Genomic DNA, 27,029 nt, shown 5'->3' with positions numbered 1-27,029 from the left:
TTAATTTAGCTGCTAATTTATTGGCCCAGAATAATGGTGACTTTGATGCACGTACTGTTATAAATGTGTCCATTGGTGGGGAAGAGATACACTATGGGCGAAATCGTCCCAGATTTGCACTAAGTGCGGAGGCTCGTGGGGAAAACGATGTTTTACCCACCGGCCGCAATGCTGGCTTCTCAGCTGTATCGTCCCAAACCCGCCTTATTAATTATGCATTCCGTGAAACACGCCATTTTGATGGCGGACAGGCTCTCAATCACCCACAATGTCATCACCTCACCGGTACAACACACAGTGCAGCCACACGCACAACTCTCAGTGCTTCCAGCCCACGCCTGCTGCACAGAAGACAGGATGTCCCAGAAAAGTATTAAGACTGCAGTCCCCCAATTTGCTGATGTGTCCATCGAGCGTATTTTGGGTGCCGTGGAGGCCCGCCATGATGTCCTCTACCCCTGCTCTGGCTGCAGGAGAGGCAGCGGCATCACCAATCCAGCTTGGGAGGCGATGGCAGCAGTGGTCAGTGGCAATGCCCAGCAAAAGAGGAGAGTCACCCAGTGCCGCTACAGGATGAATGGTCTCATCGTTCTGCCAGAGTCAGTCACTGTTCTCATCACTCTCAACTCTCACACTCACAAACTCATCACACATCCACAGGAGTCTCACACCTTAAGGGACAACACCACTAACTCTCACACACACCCTCACATCTCCATCAGGTTCATACCCTCTTGAGCTTGAACCCTCATTCTGTCCATGGCTCCGCTCACCACACAAACATTTCATGCAGTGTCATGTGTCCTGCTCACACTCTCTCCATCTGTTTTCATGCAGGAAGAGCCTGTTCACAGCAGCAGGGAGAGGTCCCAGACTGGCGGTGGAGAGGCCCACATTTGTCCCCTCACTCATTTTGAGGACTGCTGACTGGTGAGGACGTGGACCGTGTCTGCAGTGACAGTGAGGATCCTGCACCAAACCATCCCTTTCTCAAAGCAAATGTTAGTGCTCTCTCTCCTGCTTTTGACTCTGCTGCCATGCACTAATTATCTCTACTTTGGTTCACAGGGAGCTCTGCCAAGCGACTGACACCCTCAGCCATCCAATCCCTCAACCATCCAATCCCTCAACTCCATCCATGTACTCATCTCCAGCCAAGAGGACATGTCCTCCATTGAAGAGCTGGAAATAAGCAGCCTGGAAGACCCGTCATAGCGCTTATCCACACCCTCCACCAGCACAGAGACACCTCGGTTGGACCTAATCTAGAGCAGGCTCAGGCTTACAATCTGGTGGTCACCGCACGGACATGTGTCCGCAACAGGAGGGGATAGGTTCAGCCGAGCTCCCTAGCATTTGGATGATTGCTGGGGAACAGGTATCTGTGAGGTCCAAGTCAGATGACATACCTCTGGATTTGGCCTTCCAACTCATCCAGGAGAGTTAGTAGAGGTGGGGGAACATCATGCAGAGCTGTTGGAAGCCCTCAGCAGAGTGGCTTACGAGTTGGAAGAGTGCGTCCACCTGCTCTCTGATGAAGTGGTGCCCACTTGTGCGTGTATGGAGGTCACCATGGGGATGATGGTGGATGCCATGGAGACCCTGGTCCAGTAGAACGCGGAGATGTATGCAGGCCTGCACTCCATCGCGGGAGCCATGGATGAGTTTCTGCAGTAGCAATGCAAGCAGGAAACGGGGCACCTCTACATCCCTCCAGGTGCTCGTTCCCCTCAAGGACTCAGGCCGGGGCCGCCCGGCACCCAAAGGGAGGAGGAGCAGCAGCTGGACACCCCTGGGTCATCCACTCAGTAATCTCAGAGGCTGGCCTCTCCATCCGAGCCCCCTTTGCCTGTGAGCCCCTCAGCCTTGTCCTCTGTCATCACAGAGGGAGCTGCTGACCAACGAGTGATTCTGGAGGGAGAAGTGTGTTATGTGGCAGGTAATTTCAGAGCCTCGTGCATGCACTCTCCCACGTTTGCGGATTCTTTCCCCATCACACTCACCCTAATGTCCTGATTATATTCAATGCTACCTGCTGGGGTTCACTTTCAGTTGTCCATCTGAGCATCTCCACCCACACTGATCACACTCCCATGCAACACCTGATCTTGCCCACCATGACTCTCATTTCACTTTTGATTTAGACAGCACGGCGGTGATTCAGTTTTGCATTCGATCTCCTGTCCTTTTGCCTCCCCCAGTGACCCATTTCCTTTCCCCCATCACTGTTGACCCCCCTGGCATCACCTTCCACCTCCCACCTATCAGCAACAACCCTTTTCTTTCGGGGATGTCCAGGTGAATGTGCATGTTCTCTTCCTTCCTGAAAATCTCAACCCCATCCTTAGTAAACCTCCTCTTTCCCACCCCCAGGGGCTGTATCTGCGTCTGAGTCCCCACGAACCACCCACTCCATCCCTGCTACCACTACCTTTGAACCCTCACCCTCCCACCTCACTCTGCCCTTGGTCATTCCCACCCTTCCCTCATATCAGGCCCACGCTCAGTTTGCTCCCCAGATTACGTGCCTGTACAAGTAACTGTTTCATGGTGGATATATATAGGCTGGGAACTTTGTAGATAAAATTTTGTCTGGCAGCTAGACTGAACTGAATGATCTATGCATAGCAAATTCTCTAGAACGATGCTTGGTCCATCCATTATAATTACTGCATCCAAGGGATTTCTGACATTATTCAGTAGAAATTTGTTATGGGCTGGTTTTGCGCAATTGGTTGCCCGAAATTGGAACCTGGCCCCATTGTATTAATTGAGCGGCTTGCTTTGGCAGCCCTCTGTTAAGTCCTGGAAGGGGCTAATGCAGAGCAGGAGGGTGATAATTGTGGGGTGGCAGCAGCCTTTATGAGTTTTGTGGAGCCAGCAAAAGAACTACTGCTTCTTTCCAGCTTCACTGTAAGACAAGTAAAGATAAATATTTTTAGTGGTGGCTATAGCAATCCCACCACAACCTTAGCCCAGTACTTTTCTGCTCAGTATTGACAAATTTTGCTGAGAGGTTCTTAAGCAAGCGTTAGACCTCTCATTTGCACCTGCTAGGGCTGAGCATTCACTGATGCTATCCATCTCGGACACCCCATATTTAATCTGATCTCTTTCAGGTCCCTTAGGTGAAGCGCATTGCTCTATGAGATTGGTCATTTCTATCCTTATTTTCCAACCGCAAAATGGGCACAACGAGAATAAATCTCCATCCACTATCTGCACACATAGATATAACAGAAATGATTGGCATATTTCAGGCATCAAAAACTAGTTACAGAAATTATTTGAAAAAGCAAGCAAGAGCCATGTTAAAAAATAGTAAAAAATAATGTTTCATTATATATTTCACCGCCACTCTTCCAGATGGTGATTTGAGAAGCACAGCAATGGAGATAAACTGTTAGGTTACAGTAAAATGGAGAGTTGCTAAGCTAGCAGCAGGTGCACTAGATTACAAATGAAGGAAAATGCTTTAGAGTAGCTTTGCTCCCAATTATTACTAAACAATTCTTTCTAGTTATTTACAAAATAATAAAAGTGAAAGGAGACTTACTATGGATGTGTACTAAGTAATGTGCAGTGATATCAAAGCATCTGAGCATATGCCGCTATTTGCATTCGCTAGAAACCAATATTTTGAACTACTTGGAAATTAGAATCCTTGGATATAAGTTGCACTATTGTTACATCAATGAAAGGATTTGCACCATGGAGATGCAATTACATAAGAGTTCCCTGGGTGAATTTATTTTTGCATACCCGTTTGACTAATCCAATCCAATTGAAAATGGGGGCAATGAGCTAGAATACATGGAAATTAAAGTCTGGCCTTTAAAAAGACAGTTCAACCTGGATACCAGCATCAGACTGGAACACAGCATGGCATGGAGGAAGAAGTGCTTGGCTCCTTCATTTAACTCAGATTAAGTTCAGTACTTATTGTCTCAATCTTTTCATCATATTTTAAAGAAATTACAACAGGTACACTTACACCAAGCAGTCAGATAAAATAACAGGGCATGGCTGGGGAAAGTGGGAGAAGAACACAAAACTTTACCAATTCAGATTTCCAAGCCTTGCTGAAGGAAAGAGGAGCATAGAAACACAAAGTATTCAGTGTCTATGCCAGCAAGCCATGTCACTCATGTCACCTGGAGGTAGGTAGCACTGAGTGCCAACTCCTTCACCCTTAGGAATGCAGAGCAGTGTAAAAAGGAGTTGAACAAACTCATCAGGCCAGGCAAAGTATATATCAGGCACTCTACCTTTTCTCCATTGCTCAACAGTACAAACAATGCAAACTAAAAGCAACACCTGAATGAACCCTCAGTGGACCTCATAACAATAGAGGGGTTTAGGAGAGGGAAAATAGGCCAAAACATGGTTCTAGGTCTTCTCATTTTGGCACATTCATTGCCCTGCACTAGTCAGTGCACTGCAATATCCATACAGTGGTGGCAAGGCAGGAACATCAGCTAATTTCTCAAGATCATTGCCCTCACCATCATCTCAATGCAGCACTGAAAACACATAGCTAAGATTCCTGTCCGGGGTGGACAAGGAAGAAAATTTCTGTGGGTCAATTTAGGGGCAGAAGTTTACTGATAGCCTCTTACCCTTTTTTCCTGTGACACTATTTTAACAATGCCTAAAAATAATCAGAGGAAAATCTAGCCCATTATGTATAGTTTCAGCAGCAATGGGGTTGAGACAAAAGAAGTGTAGGCTTTATTAAAAAAGACATGACAAATTATGATTTGCCAAATATTCAGATGTAATGAAACAATATGGCTCTAAGCACTTCACTGTATCATGTCAATATATCACTTGCATATGATGGTCAGAAATTTCCTCCCCGTTGGGGGGGTTATGTGTGAACAGGTGGGGGCGGGCGCGAACCCGATTGGCGCCCCCGATTGGGTCCGCACTGTCATTTTACATGGATGGGCCAATTAAGGCCTGCCCAGCGTGACGCACGCCCGGAAGCGCTGAGTGCTCCTTGTGCGGGCAGGGGCGCATTCCCTGAGTTGGGGCCTGTGCTCTTTCATGCATGCACAGAAAAGAGTGCAGAAATCTCCCAGAGGCACAGAGGTGCTTTAGGGAGATTACTTTCACTTATGAAACATTGAAGAAAGGTAAAAAAAAAATTAAGGACATGTCCCCTCATGTGACACTGTCACTTGAGCTGGGACAAGTCCATTAAATTTTTCAAAAATTTTAATTTAATTAATAAACCCTTCATGAAACCTCATCCTGCCCATGGATGAGGTTTTGTGAAAAATGCAAAGGCCACCTGGGCTCTTCGCCTGCCTGCCAACCTTAAGGCTGGACGGGCAGCCTTCTTAACAACTTTAATTACTTTGTTAATGGCCTTAATAGGCCTTTGACAGTTTGGTGGGCATGCAGCTAACTTGGCTGTGCGTCTGCCGAACTGACAATGTAAGTGACGCGCGGTGACGTCGGGATGCACACCCGATGTCATCGTGTGTCATTTTACGTGGCGGCGAGTGGGCCCTGCCAATGCTGCCCTATGTGTTTTTTGTTTAATTGCAATTAAAATACATTTAAAAGTACCAGGCATCAGCTCATGACTGAGATACAGAGAAGGATAACAGACTCCCAGTGATAGACTCCAATATTTGCTGTAATAGTAATTGTCCACCCTCCAGGAAAGCTTTTTTTTGCACTTGGAACAACATTAAATAATAGGTCTCAACCTGTACTCATTGAAGTCCAGTGCTAGAGCTAGAGAGTTTAAATGTTCTTTATAGTGATATTATGAGAGTATGCCTTCACTGAAATTTGTTTTTTATTCATTCGTGGGATGTGAGCGTCGCTGGCTAGGCCAGCATTTATTGCCCATCCCTAATTGCCCTTGTTCAGAGAGCTTTTTATTAAGAGTCAACCACATTGCTGTGGGTCTGGAGTCACATGCAGGCCAGACCAGGTGAGGACGGCAGATTTCCTTCCCTAAAGGACATTAGTGAACCAGATGGGTTTTTACAACAATCAGCAATGGTTTCATGGTCATCATCGGACTTTTAATTCCAGATTTTTATTGAATTCAAATTACACCGTCTGCCAGGGTGGGATTTGCACCCCGGCCCCCAGAGCATTACTCTGGGTCTCTGGATTATCAGTCCAATGACAATACAATGCCACCACTTCCCCATTTTAAAATGATTAACTTACTGCAAAGAAACCCTTCAACAGAAGGTGTTCACTGCAAGGTCAAGTTGATTTTGAAATCCAGATAAAGTTACATTAATATTCTACTTTCATTAAAACATTACTCTCAGGAGTGATGAGAATAAATAACTATAAAAACAAATCAAGCCATCTGTAATAAATCTTTTGGATTAGATATATCTGTTAACAAACATGAAAAATCATGGTTCGTAAACTATAATGACTTTACTAATCGATAAAGCCACATTAATTTTTTAGAGAAGTTTGCATCTTTATCTTGAAATATACATTGTAAATATTTACAAAACTTCATTATACTTACTGCTGCGCACAGAAGGCAATGATACTCCTGAGAGTTCTGCTGCCACCGAGAGATAAAATGATTTTCTGAGGTGTTTTGAATGATTGCTAATTATCATGTTTTTTGGCATGTCTTGGTTTGGGGTAAAATATCAAAATAAGTTTTATCACTGGCCGTCGGGGGTAACTGTTATAGATAGATGAGTAAATAGCTCTCATGCATGATACACTGATTTTTTTTCCAAAAGGGATGAATCAATTAAAAGTATCCTGACATTGCAATTTTCGCATGATAAGGTATTTTTCTCATCGTATGTACACCAACCATAGGTGTAAATATTAGGCTCATCTGCCAAAGAATCATTTCAATCACCAAGAAACAGGCAATGAATTAGCTACAAATTAATGTTTGCTTTTCAACACTGTGAAGACCTTAAACATTTCTAAGCGCAAAAGAAAAACACATTCCTGGAAACTGAATAAGATCAACAATTAGTATATATTACAACATATATTGGAGTCCCTCTAGGAGTTACAAATCCACAAGAGGTTTTATTACCTTCAATGGGTTGTAGTTCATCCACTATCAGCTTCAGATACTTTCCTCGGCGACTCACACGAACTGTATGCCACTCATTATCATTGAGATTTTGTCCAGCATAAAGCATTTCTGGACCCTTGCCTGCATGAGAATATGGCAATGGACAATTAGGTTTGTTAATTCAATTCAAACTTATTACATTTCATTATACTTGAACCCCAGAGAATGAATAAAATCACTTGAGAAAGGAAAGCATATGAAAAATTATAACAAAATTATGTTTTGTATCATTATTTTACTATAGTCAAGAAAAAAAAGCATATTATGAATTCATGCAAAATATATCAATACATAATTAAAATGCCAGTACAATTGTCTGTCATGAATAGGCACAAATGTGTCCTTCATTACAGGAATTAAGTTTTTTCACTGCTGAACTTAATTTTGCCCTGCAACTGTTTAATTAAAAATAGAATGATTTCACTCCTTGGATCATGAAGCATATATATTGCTAAAGTACCCTGTCCAATAGTGCAGAAAAATCTTCTTAAATTTCATTGACATTCCACTAATCTGATTTGTTTCTCCATTCAGATACAAAGTGTGAGGGTACTGTTATGAGTTTTAAGCATTAGCCCACCAATTCTGTACTTATCTGATCCCCTTCCCTCAGCTCCACTATTGTTGACAAAGCCTTCAACTGTCACATTACCAACACTCTTGAATTCTCTTCCTTAACCCTTTTGTGCCAAATCCTTACTCACATTCAAATGTCTTCACAAGAACTACCTTTTTAATGATATCTGTATCATTTTCCACCTTTTGAAGTGCCTTGGGATATGTCACTATGTTTAGAGTACTACTGATATGCAAGTTATTCTTGCTGAAATGTCGGAGCTTGAAATAAGTGATTCTATTATAATAATGTGACACATGATATGATATAGATGAGAAATTACTTCTCTGAAAAGTCTTATTCAGGCATTTTTTTTCATTCTCAGAATGAGCATAACTGCAAGGCCAACATTTATTGCCCATCCTTGGTTACCCTGAAAAAGTGGTGGGCATTGTTCTTGAATTACTGATAATGGTTTATTACAACTGAGCAGCTAGCTAGATCACTTCAGAAGGTAGTTAAGAATCAAGCACTTTGCTGAGGGGGACTGGAGTCAAATAAAGGCCAGAGTGCGAGAGGTTGACACTTTTCTTCCCCTAAAGGACATCAATGAAGAAGCTGTTTATCTTTAAGACAATCTAATAGATTGATCGTCATTTTTACTGAAAGCAGTTTTTTTATTCCCATATTTTTTTTTAAAGCAAATTCTACTTCTCAAACTGCTATTGAGGAATTTGAATGCATGTTCCCCACACAACCACACTTAAATATGGAAGGGGTCAAGTAAAAAGCCCATAAAAGTTCATCTTATCAATTTTACAGTGCAATCTTGTGTACTAGTTTTCCCAGTCAGTAGTAATGCCAATTACCGAACCAGGCAAATAGCAAGAAAGAAAAGAAAATGGTGTATTTCGGGAAAAAGCTCTGGGAAATGCTTCCCCGATTCCTTAAGATAAAAAAGCAACCTCCTAGATGTGAAAATTTCTGATCTAACATTTCAGCCTTTGCAAAGGGTTTTTGGCAACAAAATAGCTATCACAAAGGATATGGTGCCGGGAATTCATGTTTTTGGCCAATGGTTAGAACAGCACAAAAATTAAACTTCATATTGGTGTGTGGCAAAGTGAAAGTGTTTCAATACAAAGTGACAGTCTGGCAGTTTACTATGTTTTTTACACAGGAATAATCTCATCGTTAAACTTCAAAACACAGCAATAAATACTGTTACAGGGCTTTTCAAAAGCACTTCCACAAATAACGCAGCACTTAGCATTCTGGGGAACCTGGTTTATGTGAATAGTTTTATAGCTCAATGCTATTTTGATGCAAATTGCAGGAAATTTCAACATCTAAAATTATATTACTGGGCCTACAGTTAAATATTGAAATTGAAAAACTGGCAGACAGCAATGAAACCACTTGAAAAAACAGAGTGGACAATTAAGTGAGGTGCTGAATGAATGGAGATATGACATTACCTGATTTTGACCCAAACTTTTGATTGGTTAGGTCTACTTCTTGCCTGTTTATTGGGCACAATTAATCAGAAAATTTATCCTAATACATTTTGGCTGTGATCAGTCCTGGCAACAAATGTATTGCAAATGTGCAACAAATCCAATATCTTCCATTTACTGAATAAGGTAAGTCTTATTTATATCGGATTAAAAGTAAGGTGTATAATAAAAATTGTATTATTCATACAACTCAAAGATTCAATAAGTAAGTTTAAAATGTATAATATATTAACCTAAACCTGCTAATATATGAAGCTAGAAAATATTTCTAGTTGCAACATATAAAAGAGCTTGAATTTCTTAGGTCCAGACTTTTATGCCTCTGTCTTTGTTGGAATGCAGGATGCAGTTGGAATGGCTTTAAAATGGCAGACGGGATCCAATAATGGGAGTCCCGCCTCCATTCCTGTTTCTGGTAATTTTTGCTTATGCAGGATAAGGATGCAGGTAGTGAGCTCACACATAACACTCCCAACTTTGCTCTCTCTATTGCAGGGGGTGGGCTTTTCATGGCCCCCACAATTTTGATGGAGTTGGGCTCACCTTTGCAGGAAACATGGTTGACAGCTCCTCAGAGGAGTCGTGAACCATGGGGGATCCCTAATCTGGAGTTGGGAACCTTTTGATGGGTAAGTTTAAAAGGTATTTAGATGGTGTAGGGTAATATGTTCTTTGTAAGTATTCGAGTATGTGTTTAAGTCTTTAAGTATGTTTTCAATGTAGTGATTGAGCACAGGGCTCTGTCTTTAAAAGCTGAGAGACTGTTAAATTGATCAGCACTGTGTAAGAGTTCAGGTATATTACGGTCCTTTCTTCAGTGGATAAAGTGCTTTTCTGCATCCTACTGTATGGAGAACAAGAAACGAATGTATGTAGAGGACCTTGTGGTTTCATGTTCATATTGATTTAATGTCCTGACACCTCAGCCTTTGAAGTATTCTTCCAGTAACCACTAGGCATAGAACCAATTAGCATATAATAATGCTGGCAAGTCTTTGAAATGCTCATGAAATAAATAAAAGAAAACAGTTCCCTTTAAAAAAATTGCCCTCTTACATTCTCATAAAACTGTCAATCAAACATTAGCTGTGAAAGCCCCACTGAAGAAACTTTTCATCCATTTTATCCCTCTTGATATTGTTTAAAAAACACTCAGAATGAGGCCATATGGCAACTGTGCAAGCAGGCTGAATGAAATGGTCAGGCATCTATTTTGTCAGATGGCCTCATTATGATTGCTTGTCTGAGCTCCAAGAATGTCGAATAGACTCAGCCCGGTTCACAAAGCTTCAAAGGGGACTACTAGCTTTGTTTGATTGACTATTTTATGAGATTGTGGTATCGTTATCTTTCTTTGAAGGTGTTTTCAATGCCTGTGCGTTTTTTGTACAAGATGAAGAGGTGTGAAGGGGATAAAAGGTTTTTTCAATGGGACTTTCACTGGTTGTGTTTCATCAAGTTATATGAGGTTGGAAGAGGGGAAATTTTTTCAAAGGGAATGTTGAATGCCTGATTATTTTTTTAAGTTCATGACCATTTCAAAGACTTGCATTGTTATTAATTAAAAGGCTCATTGGTTCTTCACCTAGTGGATACTGGAAGATTGGGTATGGAGGATGCATGTAGGGTTGGAAGAGGCATTGGGTGTATGGAGGAGGCATAGTGGGTGGATTGGGGGGAGGTGAAGGCTATGGGGCCTAATAATCATGTTGAAAACTAGGCTGATGTCCCAGTGAATGAAGGTAGGCCTTCTAACCTTCCATCCTCAGCATTCGCCTGCCTCTGTTGCCACCTCTGCCCTGCTTCAGGGGAATGGCATCCTGTCTTCAGTCCACGCCCGCCTCTTTGGGATAATGGCACTGCTGGTGATCACTGCCAGCTCAGTGGTGCAATCATGGAGTTGGGAAAATTACAAACTCCTGATTCCTGCCTCGAAGACAAAAATCTGGTCCTTGGTGTCTTTTTGCAAGACTGTCAGATACCACCGTGCTGCCTTGGTAATTGTATAGCCCAAACATTAAGCATGGTATGATTCTCTAGCTCAGCTGCAGCAGAGTCTTTTACAGATTCAATGTACATTTCTCATCAAATAGTTCGTAAATCCAGGGGTAACTTTGAACATGCAACTGCATTTAAAATGTTTGAATAAATAATTTTTGAGCTATTTCAGTTTACTGTTAGAAAAAGGACTATTGTAATAGTATTTTGAACATTAATCAATATATGTTTTGGGCTGAACGTTTATGACCATATTTTTGGATACAAAGTATACAGGTATAAGTTGTAATTATTGTATTGTATGGTGGATCAGGCTCAAAGGACCGAATGGCCTAATACAGCTCCTATTTTTATGTTCTAATAAAAGATTTAAGAAGAGGCTTTGAATCTTCATCCTATAAGGAGTTTAAGATATCAGATCAAAAGAATGGAAACAACTGTAAGAAATTGTGTCTTTAAGAATAGCCAAAGTGTTTGGAAACTCTTCTCCAGTCTTCCTCCATCTTCCCTGGTCCATCTTCCATCTGAAGGTGCTGGTTACCTGATGAGAACTGCTGCCTAACATGGATTGTTCCCTGTTTCTGAGCACTCTTTAATATACTTTATTTCTAGGGGCTGGTGGTTTACCCTATTTCAATCACTTGTTTGAAATTTCCAAACCAATGAACACAGGACAGGTACCCAAGATGTCAGGATGGTCACCTCCCCACTGTCCATCACTTAGCTTGATGTCACTTTTTGGTTTACCTCACACTGAGGGTCATTTGCTAGCACTTACCAGGTACACATATAGAGAAAAGGATACGCAAGGCACCAGAAGACTCCCTGCTATCAGTTCTGTAATGCGTACATCTTTGTTTTGCCTCAGTCCTGGCTGCTAAAAATGCTTTTTTTTCTGAACATAGACAGAAACAGAAAGCACACAGCCTTCTGCTAAGCGTTTACAATACAATGCCTGCTAATTCTATAATATTCTTAAAAACACCATTTCTTATGAAGTTAATATCAAGTGATCTATCAAAGGATTCTTGGAAGGTTCACAGTTTAGACTGTGACTTATGGATCCAAGAAATGTACATCAATTCCTCATAAAGAAATGATCAATATACTGAAGTGGTGACAAAACACATTTATAGAGTACAAGAAGAGAATGGCAATATGAGCAAAGATAGTTTTAGTATTATTCACTACTATCAGTCCTGATGAAAAAGGAATGCAAAGGATCATGTACTGTATGACTAGAAATAAAATATCTGAGATAAATGAATTTATGTTTAAAATAATTGTGAATTTGCACATTGGCAGTGCATAGCTCAGTTTGATATGCTTTGTGATCCTTCTAGATTACAGTCTAATTGTTGTAGTCAAGTATGACTGACCAACTAAAATAGATGAATTAAATTACAACACTTGCATCTCTACATCAGTGGCTACAGAATACCAAATTATTGCCAACTTGTACAAATTTGCTGCACTCGGTTAGGATCTCACTTGTTGCAAGCTGCATTAACTCTGTTTTGCTGAGATAATGAGGCCATCACATCTTCCCAGGCCCCATGTTTAAGTAACCTTGCCTAATTTGACATTCTTACAGTTCCTTTCCAAAAAAAATATTTTTAGACAGGTGCACATATTCCCAGAAATCAATCACATGTCATTGCCCAAAGTGGATAAAAGATAATTGTATTGAGATCAGTGAACTTTTTTTCATCTGTCATTTCATTTTATAACTAAACATTATTTCTGGTATTTCCTATATCTTTGTGCCCATTCATGACTTACCACAGTATTTCAGAAACCTTAAAGAAATCAGAATAATATAAAAGCTAGTGTAAGGCAGTAATTATTTTATAAATTGATGCAACATTAATACACAATAAGACATGGAAAGAAACAAGTCCTTTTATTTACCACAATACTGGTACAACAATATATCCACATTATGTCAAATAGCTTTTCACTTCACAAATACAAATTTCTGAGCATGCCACTGTCCTTTACTTATGTACTGGATGTAAATATAGAAAGTAAGACTGGACTGTGACTTTATAATAGAAATTCAAGCCATGTATTGCAGAAATTTCAGGCTAGATATAGTAGAAATTCCAGCTGTGTAATTATGGAAGGTATTATCCTTAGAAACCTATTGAATAAAAGTCCTATTAATCATTTTACCATTATTAACTATGTTTAATATTGACCGTGTAATATTTAGAAGCAAGTGTTGAATGTCAGTGACACCACAATAATTGAGATAGCACATCCAATATTGAGATCCATTATATTTACTTTAGAGAGCAATAAACTTACTGTTGTTCTAATTTTTTGACAGGAACATTTATTTGCCTCTACTTCGCTCTACTATTAAATCTTGCTTGTGCCTCAGTGCTTGAAGAGGATGAATAGTGTATCTCTCAGTATGACAGTAATTTTTTGAGAAATAAAATTATAAATATTAATGCTTTGTTGGATCAATTAATCAAAAGTTGATATATCTGTTCCTAAGTACTGAAGTACCTTCTAGAATATAAAGTGATGCATCTAGAGTTCAGCCAATAAAACATCCATAAATACTGAACAAAATAGATTTATTGATGAATTCAAAAAGGCATGGTCTTATGTAGGTTTGTGCAGCTTTCTCTTGGGTCATTTTGATATTACTAAAGGTTTCAAAATCATCAACTGCACCAGCATTTAATGATGTATGTAGCTAAACTTAATCTTTTTCACATTTATATTACAGGTACTGTTTGAGGGTGGTACTTCCTTTCACAGTGGTGCAATCTAATTTTATGATTAAATTATTAAATTATACTACAACTCTACACTGCTTTGTGGATGTTTAATGTTATTCACCAGAATGTTTCAAAAAGAGCAAAATGTCCTGCTGGCTTTGCACTAAAATAATGTAGAAGTGACATGTGGGCACCTGTACATAGTACAAAGAAGCATGGGTTACATCCTAAAGGTGGTTTCAAACCTGAATCCAATTCTCAAACTTATACTGATTTGGCTGTGTTTGTATCACTGCAAAGTTAAATCAATATTTTAGTGCTCACAATATGTAAAATTAGAGTTTATATGACACACCTATGCACCAGAATAGGTTTTGCCAGGCATTTTTACTTTAAAAATTGGAAGTATGTACCCCCACCTTTTACATTTCCCCTCCTTTACTTTCTTTTTCTGGTGTCACAGATGGTTTTCTGGTCAAAAATGGAAGTACCTACTCACACATTTGTGCAAAAGATATAGCAGAGTAGAAGGGAGAGATTAATATCAGTTGTTTGAAATGCCCCTCCATTACTGGTTACTGAAAGGATGGAAAAGCAGTCAACAGTAGCCCATTTATCAAATTCCTTTCATTTTCTTATGGTGGAGTGGTGTGGAAATGGCTCAGCTCCACTTTCTCTGAAAGTTCAGCAACATCTTTTCCTGGGTTCAGAAGAAGGGTCATCAACTTGAAATGTTAGCTCTGTTTCTCTCTAGACTGATGCTACCTGACCTGCTGAGTATTTCCAACATCTTTTGTTCTTATTTCTGATTTCCAACATCTGCAGTATTTTAACTTTATTGCAACTGCACTGGGAATTGGAGATTTTTTTCTTTTTCTCAGACCAGCATCTTCCGGTCAGAGAGTGGGGGTGGGGCCCACTTGCCGACACGTAAAATGATGCAGGGATACATCGGGCATGCGTCCCAGCATCACCCCATGTCATTTAGATAGTCAGTTTGGCGAGCTTGCAGTCGAGTTGGATGCGCGCCCGCCAACCAGTCAATGGCTTATTAAAGCCATTAAAAAACCAATTGAACTCATTAATGGACCTGCCCATCCAACTTTAAGGTTGGTGGGCAGGCCGGGAGCCCAAGCGGGCTTGTGATAAAACATGAAACCTCATCCGGCAGGATTAAAATATTGCCCTCTGGTAAATACTGATACAATCATCCAAATGCTAAGAAGTTGTTATAACATATTTAATGCGACATGTAAATTATGCCCTTTGCGATACATATTTTACATTTGTGTTGAAAATGGGTAAAGCAAATTTATGTCTATAATTAACTGTTGAACCTCAAAATGAATATTACACCCAGGAACATTGGATTATACTCCAATTCTAAATAAATTGAAGTCTTCAAATAATTTGGCCTGTGGTGTTTAGATGGAGTAAAGGTTTAGTTGGTGTAGTTTTTTTTTTCTCTCATGACTTGGTGCTTTTACTGTCAATACTGTGGTATACAGCTGTCTGGTGATTTCTCCATCTGTAAATAAAAAACACTGAAAGCTGTTGCTAAAGTCCGTGGAAGGAAAATTGGTCACTGGGCAATAGCATAGACCAGCCACACAATTTTCCCTTTAGATTGAAGCTAATCTTATCCTTAAAATCAATGGCATTATCAGCTACCTGGGTCACTGCACCCATAGTTGCAACCTGCAGTCATGTCCTCAGCAGCACAGTTCCTGACAAAAGGATTTAAGAAGATAAAATATCCCTGTAGCAAATAGCTGAAAACAACAAAAGCTATAATGTTGAAATCTGTAACTGAGTCCAAACAGAAGAGAGTAACATACCTCACTGTATTTTCAGCTGCAATAAATCTTTGGCAGCTCAGGCTTTTTCCTAACACCTTTCTTGCATTGACAGACAGATTATATTTTCATGCATGTAACAAAGGGATATTTTTCTAATTTTGTACTCCCGACATGTATATCAGAAGTTTAGGGACGTGCCAGACATGGTTTTCTGATAATTTAAATAGGTCATATGAGACATATACACACACATTTCTGAATGTGGTGCCAGGAAACAAAGTTTCCTAAAGCAAAAAATTAACCCAAGTATTTTATGAAATGAAATCTGCATATTTATTTGATGCCATGTATGGATTAACAGAGCTCATGTCCAACAATTAACCTTGAACTGCAATAATCAGAAAACAGAAAAATGTAACAGGGGATTATTGCTTAACAGCTAGGTCTATCTGTTCTTTTATTTATGGATAAATTAAAGAACAGAAGCAGAAAGATTTAATAAATATGAACAACACATTAATCATTCTAACACAATATAAAAACTTAGTTGATGGTTTAAAACAATATCAATAAATCATACAGCCTTTCTTACTAGTTCTCTAAACAAACTTCAACTTTATACCTCAAGATACAAATAATAAACTGACTTAGCATTTTCAGTAGGGAGAGTCCCCAGCTAAGTATGAATAATTAGAAATTCTTGAGCATGCTGTATGTAATCTTTTTACTATTATTCTAAACAGTTAAAAAGTACTGTACAGAGTCTGCCAATTTTCTGACAGGTGCTCCCCACAGACAGCATTAAAAATTAATCTCATAAACACAAGTCATGAAATTCGGCTCCTTAATATCTGTTTTTTGCTGTTGCGAGTGCTGTTTTCCAAAATGGTTCTGAAGCACGGAGGGAAACTTTTGGTGTGAGCCACATCAGATGCCATTTTGATGAAGGAATTAGCAAGCACACAGGGAGCACGTGCCAGAATTATGCAAAGTAGGCAGATCACCTTATCAATTAGCTAGTAACACTAATTTGATGCCAGTGCTGATATGTCGGGGCTCAACGCACCAGCTAACACGTTTTCTTAACCTCACACAGTCGAACCCCTCCATCAGTGCTATTTTAGGGCATCATCAGCTACTTTCAGGTTAGTTGCTAATTGATTTCTACTGGCTTTTGCTACAGAGTCTTTTGTAGTTTCTAGAGTTTTTTTCTAAAGTTGCTAAAATCTATAGGCCATGACATAACACATGCTGGAGGATTTTACCTTGACTTTGGCAGGTCTGCACAAACCAATTTCTTAGAGGCATAGGGTGGAATTGTCCCAGATTTGCACTAAGTGCAGTAGCGGGCTGGAAAAAGAACGTTTTATCCGCAATGGCGGCTTTTTATGCCATCTCGTCCCAACCCTGCCTCATTAATAATGCATTCCCAGGAAGCATGCTGTTTTAATGTTGGGTGGGCTCTCATTTGTCCGCCATGCCATCACCTCGCTACTTCCTCATGCTGGGTTAGCTGTGTGCACACCTCTCAGTGCTTCCAGCCCAAGAATTTTGCACAGAAGACATGGCCCCTAAAGGCAAGGAGACTGCAGCCCCCCCAATTCAGGAACACCTTTTGGATGCCGGGGAGGCCTGCTGTGATGTCCTCTACCCCTGCTCTGGCCGCAGGAAGTCCAACAATCTCACACTCCGGCTTGGTAGGCGATGGCAGTGGTGATCAGTGCCAATGCTACACAGAAGGGGTTAACCATGCAATGCAGAAGGTGGATGAATGATCTCATCCTTGCCACCAAGGTAAGGTAACCATCTCATTACTAAATCACACACTCGCAAGGCTATCACACATTCACTGGCATCTCACTCACTGCCAACTCAAGGAACATCACCACTCTCTCACACCTTCACATCACCATCCAGCCTCATCTCCTCTGGAGACTGCCTCCTCAGCCCTCACCATCTTAAGGCCACTTGCACAGATCAACTTGTGCCCCACACACACCCTGGGATAGCCCCCTTCCCCAGTACAGCCCTCGCCCTGCAGCCCCTTTCCTTGCCTGAGGCTACTTCTCCCCACTTCCCCAAGCAAACCCTATCCCTGCAGCCATTGAAAAGCTACCCCCACTTTATGGCTTGTCTGGTAGTTAGAGACCTGACCATGAGACCCCTGTGGTGCTGCTTGCAAAGCCTGGTGCTGATGACTGCAAGTGCTGCCCAAAGCAAAGTGGGCAAACAAACCTCGAAGTGCTCACCCGGTGCACATTACTTATGTACAATTGATTCAGCGTGGGGGGATGATTCCGGAAAGCTGAGCTTATAATGAGATGCAGATGTATTACAATGAAGTTCCCAACATCCCACAGCGGGAAACAGGGCCCATCACTGATGGACAGAGGGGATGATTATAAACTGGTTTTGTGACGTCGTGAAACCAATTTTTGGTCATCTCACCATATTGTGCACTCATGCCGCCAAACATGCCTGCCGCCAATGGGCACGGAAAAATCCGCCTATTGGTGCAGTATTATGCATTCCCCTTTGACTACAGTATGACAGTGAGAATGAGCAGAGGCAACATAAAGTGGGAAGGGCTGCTGGAAGAGGAAGAGGAGGGGGAAATGACTGGTCTCAGCTGTAACCATAAAGGATTCCACTCCTTTAACATCCAGCTGGTGTGTAACCACATGCAATACATTACTCAGCTCAATGCATGGAACCTAATAGCAGTCATGATGCCTTCATCTCTCACTGTCCTCTCTGTTATCTGTATTTGGCCCATTGCAACAAACCAGAAAATGGCTACTGGGTGATAAGGGCTATCTTTCAATGATGTAGTTCATGATCCTGGTGTGTAGCTCATGCATGTGTGAGAAGCATACATATAACAAAAGCCATGCTGCCACACAAAATGTGATAGCACAGAGCACTGGGATGCTGAAACAATGCTTCTGCTGACTGGAATCCTCTGGAAGAGCCCTGTAGAACTCAGCAGAATGGGTATCAAGATTCATGCTGTACAACCTCATCATCATGAGGATACAGCTCTTGCAACCAGCAATATGATGACCAGCAGAAGAGCAGGAGAAGGAGGAGGAGGAAGAGGAAGGGAGGAGGCCACCGACAAAGCCCCTTACTGGCCTCAAAAACCAATCTGACTGCAATACCAGTAAACACAACCACAGTTTCCCATTCCTTAACAATCCCACACCTTGCCTTTCCCTTGTTGCTGATCATCGCAGCTTCTGCTTGGCTATGGCGCACAGATAAAAATGACCACAAAATAAATATTCCAAAATCAAGTTTATAAGTCAATCCTTGCTCTCAAGAATATAATATGTTGTGATGGGTCAATGTAATATTGAATACAACTGACAACTAATTATCCATGTACATTCCCTTTGTGGTTGTCCTTGGTGTGCGTTTGCTTATCCCAGCACTTCTATATTGTACTACTCCAGTGGGTGCATCATGGCTACTGGAAGGCGGTTGACTTTTAATTGTGGAGACTGCAACGCAGGATGACCTTGAGCAGCTCCAGTCTTAGAGGGGCCAGCATTGGACTGCAACATCCTAGCATGGTGGCAGCAATTTGAGCTGGCTAGTTGACAAGCAACAGCAAGGGCACTGGCAGATTGGTAGTGACGTGGAGAGGATAGTAGGTTCCACTGTCATTTGCCCAGGGTGGTCCCTCAGCAATTTTAATAACCTGTCAGAGGACAGATTCCTGGCCTGCTATGAGATCCTGCAAGGCCCATTGAATTCTGATATCTGCAGCCATGATGACAACAGTTTGGGCTTGTATGGCAGCAAGACGACCTTGCATAACTTCAGCCTCAGCTTCCTTTGCAGCATCCTTCTGTTTATTCTGCAATATTAGACATCAGACATTGGACATGGTCTCATGGTTGGGTCCACAAGTGTGCTTATGGAGTTGGCCACCACTTCTATGCTGAAAGGATGGGCTCCAAGCTCTGCACAGAGCCCTGTGCCAAGTTGATGCCAGCATCCTTCATATTCTTGACAGCGAAAACAGACTTTCTGACAGGCTTCCAGTGCACCAAGGATTTTGTGTACATACCAATCAGCCTTCCTCCATAAGACGCCCAATAGAAGTTCTCATCTGAGTTCTTTGCAGCAGAACTCATGATTTCACCCTCTGGCAAGCTGGCACCTGCGCTATCCTAGTCCCTTAAACTGGTTGCTGGCCACTCATTCTCAGTGTCTTATCACATACAGATCCTGCCCCTAAGCTACCCCTAAATTATGTGCAGTGCCAGTTTTCAGCTGTGAGTTTGAGAGCAAGTGATGGTATTTCTTCTTCACTGTTCTCCTGCTCTTCCATGTCTTGCTCTTCCACCATTGTCTGGTCAGGTTGCAGTTCTTGGGCATCTAAAAGGAGAAAAGTTGTGGTGAGGTAAGAGGAATTGGAGGAAGCAAGAGGTGCGCGTGTACACTACCTGCAGGTTCGAAATAAAAATAAATTGTAGAATGAGAGGCGAGTGGGATGTGAAAAGGAGGATTAGGTATGTGATTCCATCATCTTTGATGGTTTCAGCTCTGCTGTTGCCCACGTCCTCCGCTATCGCCACTCCAATGATGATTAGCCCATCTCCTTCATCAAGATTAAGGACATGCAACCATTTCTGTTCCCTGCTAATTGGCTCCTGTTGACTTTCTTTGTGCACCACCTCCTCCTGCAAGGGAGAGGGAATTGTGTCAGTAAGTGTGGTGCAATGCTTTTGTGATGAGGCTGTCATGGTTCCATGAGCTGGCAGTGTGCTCAAGTTGTGAGATGTCGGTGTGAGACTTGCAGCAGTGCAATGTGTGAGGGTGAGGTAAAGCTAACAGTTCTGATTGGCTGTTCATAGATGCTTGATTGTGGTGTGGTGCACTAAGCAATGCACTTGAGGTGCCGTTGATGGTTTATGGCATGTGAAAATACATTTACTGGCCTTGACAGTTTGTGTGAGGTCATTGGACTTCTTGTGGCACTGCATCCAGGCTAGACTGCAGTAATTTACCGCCTTAGCTACCTGATCCCACTACATTTGAAAAGGTTGTCTGGAGGGCCTCCTGGTTTCTTGTGGGTGGATCACATTTCCCCTCTTCTCCACCTCCTGAACAAAGGCCTTCAGTACACATTGGAAAATTTTGGAGCCACTTCCTGCCAAGCTATGTAACTATTGAGTGTTCCCCATGTCAAAATCACTTTTAGAATGTGTGCTCCAAGCACAATATGCACATTTTCTTAAAGAGCTGCAGGCTAGCTTTAACTCATGTTAGCCTTTTGCAATTTTATGCACCCTGCTCAAGAGTGTAACCACTCAACCACTCTCTTAGCACTGGTCTCACAATACAATCAGTTAAATTAGCAGGCAGCATGAAGTTTGCCTGCTGCCTGCATTGGAAGCAACAAATATGGGCTAATCTTGCATCACCATCCCCGTGACGATTTTTGGGCCTTGACCAATTAGCTGGCTACAATCTCTGATTCAACAACCGAAATTGCTTCACGCAAATTCTCTATCAATTGTAGAGGAATAGCTACGCCAGAAACAATTGAAACCACTAAAGGAATAAATGTTGAAACAAGTTGGTTATCAACCAAAATGAAAGAACCTTAAGCAAATCTTCAATTAAGAATAACTATGAAGAATTAAACATTTGAAAAAAAATGGAAGGAGTTAAACCACACAGTGTATATTCTTTGAATAGCAATGGTTTATAGTGAATTAAGGGATTTAGCTAAGCCTGTTGCTTCAATTAAACTCACCAAAAATAGAAGGGGAATGACAGCATTTTAAAGTAAGTGTTAGCTATACTGGTTTGTAGGTGCTGGTTACAACAGGATGAAAGCTTTATAGATATCAGATGAAACATACAAAGATCTAAAAATACTTAAATAAAAGCAAAAAACTGCGGATGCTGGAAATCCAAAACAAAAACAAAAATACCTGGAAAAACTCAGCAGGTCTGGCAGCATCTGTGGAGAGGAACACAGTTAATGTTTCGAGTCCACATGACCCTTCAACAGAACTAAGGTAGAATAGAAAAGGGGTGAAATATAAGCTGGTTTAAGGAGGAAGGATGGGACAAGTAGAGCTGGATAGAGGGCCAGTAATAGGTGGAGATAACCAAAAGATTTCACAGACAAAAGAACAAAGAGGTGTTGAAGGTGGTGATATTATCTAAAGGAATGTGCTAATTAAGGGTAGAAAGCAGGATGAGCAAGGTACAGATAGCCCTAGTGGGGGTGGGGTGAAGGAATCAAAAAAGGCTAAAAGGTAGAGATAAAACAATGGATGAAAATACATTTAAAAATAATGGAAATATGTGGGAAAAGAAAAATCTATATAAATTATTGGAAAAAACAAAAAGGAGGGGGAAAATCGGAAAGGGGGTGGGGATGGAGGAGAGAGTTCATGATCTAAAATTGTTGAACTCAATATCCAGTTCAGAAGGCTGTAAAGTGCCTAGTTGGAAGATGAGGTGCTGTTCCTCCAGTTTGCATTGAGCTTCACTGGAACAATGCAGCAAGCCAAGGACGGACATGTGGGCATGAGAGCAGGGTGGAGTGTTGAGATGGCAAGCGACAGGGAGGTCTGGGTAATGCTTGCGGACAAACCGAATGTGTTCTGCAAAGTGGTCACCCAGTCTGTGTTTGGTCTCTCCAATTTAGAGGAAACCACATGAGGAGCAACGAATGCAGTAGAGTAAGTTGAGGGAAGTGCAAGTGAAATGCTGCTTCACTTGAAATGAGTGTTTGGGCCCTTGGACGGTGAGGAAAGGGGAAGTAAAGGGGCAGGCGTTGCATCTTCTGTGGTTGCATGGGAAGGTGCCGTGGGAAGGGGTTGAGGTGTAGGGGGTGATGGAGGAGTGGACCAGGGTGTCACAGAGGGAACGATCCCTACGGAATTCCGATGGGGGGGGTGAAGGGAAGATGTGTTTGGTGGTGGAGTTGGCGGAAATGGCAGAGGATGATCCTTTGAATGCGGAGGCTGGTGGGGTGATAAGTGAGGACAAGGGGGACCCTATCATGTTTCTGGGAGGGAGAAGAAGGTGTGAGGGCGGATGTGCGGGAGATGGGCCGGACACGGTTGAGGGCCCTGTCAACCACCGTGGGTGGAAAACCTCGGTTAAGGGAGAAGGAGGATATGTCAGAGGAACTATTTTTGAAAGTGGCATTATCAGAACAGATGCGGCAGAGGCAAAGGAACTGAGAGAATGGGATGGAGTCCTTACAGGAAGCGGCGTGTGAGGAGCTGTAGTCGAGGTAGCTGTGGGAGTTGGTAGGCTTGTAATGGATATTGGTGGACAGTCTATCACCAGAAATTGAGACAGAGAGGTCAAGGAAGGGAAGGGAAGTGTCAGAGATGGACCATGTGAAAATGATGGAGGGGTGGAAATTGGAAGCAAAATTAATAAATTTTTTCAGGTCCAGACGAGAGCATGAAGCAGCACCGAAGTAATCATCGATGTACCGGAGAAAGAGTTGTGGGAGGGGGCCGGAGTAGGACTGGAACAAGGAATGTTCCACATATCCCATAAAGAGACAGGCATAGCTGGGGCCCATGCGGGTATCCATAGCCACATCTTTTATTTGGAGGAAGTGAGAGGAGTTAAAGGAGAAATTGTTCAGTGTGAGAACAAGTTCAGCCAGACGGAGGAGCTTAGCGGTAGATGGGGTTGTTCGGGCCTTGTTTCGAGGAAGAAGCGGAGAGCCATCAGACCATCCCAGAGGGGGTTGGAGGTGTAGAGGGATTGGACGTCCATGGTGAAGAGGAGGCGGTTGGGCCAGGGAACTGGAAATTGTTGATATGATGTAGAGTGTCAGAGGAATCATGGATGTAGGTGGGAAGGGACTGGACAAGGGGAGAGAGAATGGAGTCAATATAGCAAAAAAATGAGTTCCGTGGGGCAGGAACAGGCTGACACGATCGGTCTGCTGGGACAGCCCTGTTTGTGGATTTTGGGTAGGAGGTGAGAAGCGGGCCGTCTGAGGTTGGGGGACTATCAGGTTGAAAGCTGTGGAAGGAAGGTCTCCAGAGAAGATGAGGTCAGTAAAAGTCCTGGAAATAATGGCTTGATGTTCAGTGGTGGGGTCATGGTCCAGGGAGAGGTAGGAGGGAGTGTCTGCGAGTTGACATTCAGCCTCTATGAGGTAGAGGTCAGTGCGCCAGACAACAACAGCACCACCCTTGTCAGCGGGTTTGATGACAATGTCAGGGTTGGACCTGAGAGAACGGAGTTCAGAGAGAGACAGGTTAGAATGGGTGAGAGGAGCAGAGAAATTGAGATGACTAAAAATACTTGCTTGATTATGTATTTCATGGGAAAGCTACTGACGTTACTCCAAGGAGATTTATATCAGTATTATTAACAAACATACTGTAGAGAGTTAGAGGAGGAAGAAAATACATTTCTGGCATTTGAAATGATGAACATTAAAATATTGTTTATTATCAGATAAAAAAAAATGAAAGAAGATTTTCCAAAGAAGGTAAAATTGCCAAAAATGCTCAGAATAAATTGTGATTATGCACATATTTGGAATCAATACAAGAAGTGTCAACGTACTACAAATAAACCATTTCCAAGCAGAGAAAAATGTCTGCTGAATAAAGAGAGTATTACATAAACTTGAATAACAGCAAGGCAAATGAAATCACATGCAATAAACAGGAATACACTAACTGAATTATGTTGTGTTCTAATATACTAAAATGGATTCCCAAGTCTTAGTTGTTGTAAAGATACCATATCTGCCATTAGTACACATCAGAAAATTATGGTCTCATTGGAATTGATAGCTAAAGTGGCAAGTGTTCTCAGAATTTTTCAATACTGGCAGACATTTTATCACTGGCCCAAAATTTGAGCTCAGAAATGTCTCTAAGGAAGTGAGAGTAACAGCTTAACGCAACTTGCATGTTTAAGCCTGTATTTTCACTCCCAAGTCGGGATCGCAGAGTTGGGAAAATTCCCAATTCAGGAGAAAGTGTCCCACATGATTGGATTTTCATTCTGGACAGCCTGCTGACCTCAGAAACAGTGCGGAGGCAAGAAAAGGGGCTGCTGGATGCGGAGGCGGGCTGTCTGAAAGGCTGGACTCGGTGCTCCAGCGCTTTGTCCCAGCTTTAAAAAAGCAAGAAAACAAAAGGCAAACCTCTAATCCCCAGTCCTCCCACCCCCTCACTACCCACATACTCCCCCATGCCACCAGATGCTCATCCACCCACCCCCAAGGCACCTCATGCCCTCCATGATAATCTATGCCCTTCTACCTATCCCCATGGCCTTTCAAACCCTCTATGCCCTCTTCCCACCCCCATGGCCTCTGTAAAGATAGTCCCAATATCAACTTAGTGTCAACTCATGCCAACCCATGACCACCCTGAGCTCTTGCACACTCCATGCCGACTCACCCAGTATTCAGACCTCAGGAACCATGCTGAGATGACATAAAATGAAGTTCTAAGTGTCTACTGATGACTTCACTATTTAAAACAAACAGTCATTAATAAAAACCCATTTGCTACTTTAAAACTCCTACAGATACTTAATCCCATATAAAAAGACGCATTTGGATTCATAAGGCAACATTTTGCCCCATCGGGGGGATGTGCGGAAGCTGGCGTGGGAGGGTAGGTTCCCAATCGGCAGCCCCAGTTGGGGGTGCAATGCCATTTTACGTGGGTGGCCAATTAAGGCCCACCCAGTGTGACGTCCACCAGGAAGCGCTATGCGCTCCCTGTGGGAGGTGGGGAGGGTGGGATTCCCTGAGCCTGGAGTGCGTTCTTTCAAGCATGTGCGTGAAAGAGCACTCAGATCTCCCTGAGCAAAGTGCTACCTCAGGGAGGTCAGCTCAAACGTGAAAAGCTGTTTAAACAATAGAAAAAAAAATTAGCTACCATGTCCCCTCATGTGACATTGTCACATGAGTTGGGACATGTCCGTAGCTTTTATTTTAAAATATTCTGAAATAGTTAAATCCCTCATGAAACCTCATCCCACCTGTGGATGAGGTTTCATGTTTTTTAAGAAGCCCACCAGGGCTCCCAGCCTGCAGGTCCATTACTGATTTCAATTACTTTTTAAATGGCTTGAATAGGCTGTTAACAGGTCGGCGGGCACGCCCCCCCGACCTGAAAATGTAAATGATGTAGGGTGGATGACATTGGGCAGGCATCCCTACATCACCCCACGTCATTTTATGCATCGGCGAGTGGGCCCCGCCCCTGCACGTTGACCGGTAGGTGCAGCCCATAGTCCTACATAAAAGACTTTATAACCACTTAGAACTGTCAATCAAACTATGACTCGATAGGCACGCCACTGTGTTTATGATAGGTTGTTGAATCAGTTACACAGTATAAATCCTATAATTATAGCCCTCAGGCATATGTGAACAGACAGAGTGAAATAGCAAGCAGTGATTTTTGTTAAAACAGCAGACTTTTTTTCAATTTAAAGGCCAGGAGGTTTAAATGCCTTGACAGCTTGACAGTCCAAGGGGGTTTAAATGCCTCGGCAGCACAGTTCCAATGAGCTTATTCTCTTTTTACACACATTCATGTCTAAATTTAACAAACCAAATGGCACTTGACCTCTCCCAAAGGACACTTTGAAATTAGAATTAGGAGCGGGGACAGACCATTAGTCCTCTTGAGCATGTTCTTTCATTTTGTAAGGTCAAGGCTGATATGATTGCAGACTCAAGTCCACTTTCTTGCCTACCCACTTTACACTTTCACTCCCTTATTAGTGAAGAATCTAATTCTGCCTTCAAACTGCTCAATGACTTTGCCTTAACTGCTCTCTGGGGAAGAAAATTTCACAGACTCATAACCCTCTGTGAGAAAAAGAAAATCTCATCACTGTCTTAAATGGGAGACTCCTTATTTTTAAACTGTATCCCCTGATTCTAATCTCTCCCACAAAGAGAAATCCTTTCAACATCTACCCTGTCAAGTCCTCATAGAATCTTATACGTTATTGAATATTATGCCTCTCCCAAAGGTGCCCCTAGACCATTTCAAATGGGTACCTTACCTCCTAAAAAGGTTACCTATCTCTCAAAAGCACTCCAGTGTGTTTAGACTTTTTCTTGAAAAGTGTAAAGCCCAAATGTCATATTACATACATACATATGAATTAGGAGCAGGAGTAGGCCACTCTGCCCCTCAAATCTGCTCTGCCATTCAATAACATCATGGCTGATCAGGTTATAACCTCAAACCCACGTTTCTGCCTGCCCCTGATAACCTTTCACCCCACCTCCTCCCCTTGTTAATCAAGAATCTATCTAGCTCTGCCTTAAAAATATTCAAAGGG

At 42.1% G+C, this 27,029-nt stretch overlaps 1 protein-coding gene across 1 annotated transcript in view; it reads right to left on the bottom strand.

Annotated features, from left to right (window-relative positions):
- Positions 1 to 27,029, bottom strand: part of nrxn1a (neurexin 1a) — a 2,049,839-nt gene that overhangs the window by 871,257 nt on the left and 1,151,553 nt on the right. Inside the window, exon 13 of the mRNA XM_041177542.1 lies at positions 7,052 to 7,174. Coding sequence (XP_041033476.1) covers positions 7,052 to 7,174 — 123 coding nt within the window. The remainder of the gene's footprint in view (positions 1 to 7,051; positions 7,175 to 27,029) is intronic.

The sequence above is a fragment of the Carcharodon carcharias genome, chromosome 2, assembly GCF_017639515.1.
Source record: "Carcharodon carcharias isolate sCarCar2 chromosome 2, sCarCar2.pri, whole genome shotgun sequence".
Lineage (NCBI taxonomy): Eukaryota > Metazoa > Chordata > Chondrichthyes > Lamniformes > Lamnidae > Carcharodon > Carcharodon carcharias.
Note: the sequence above shows the minus strand (reverse complement) of the source record. Positions and strands in the feature narration are given on the sequence as shown.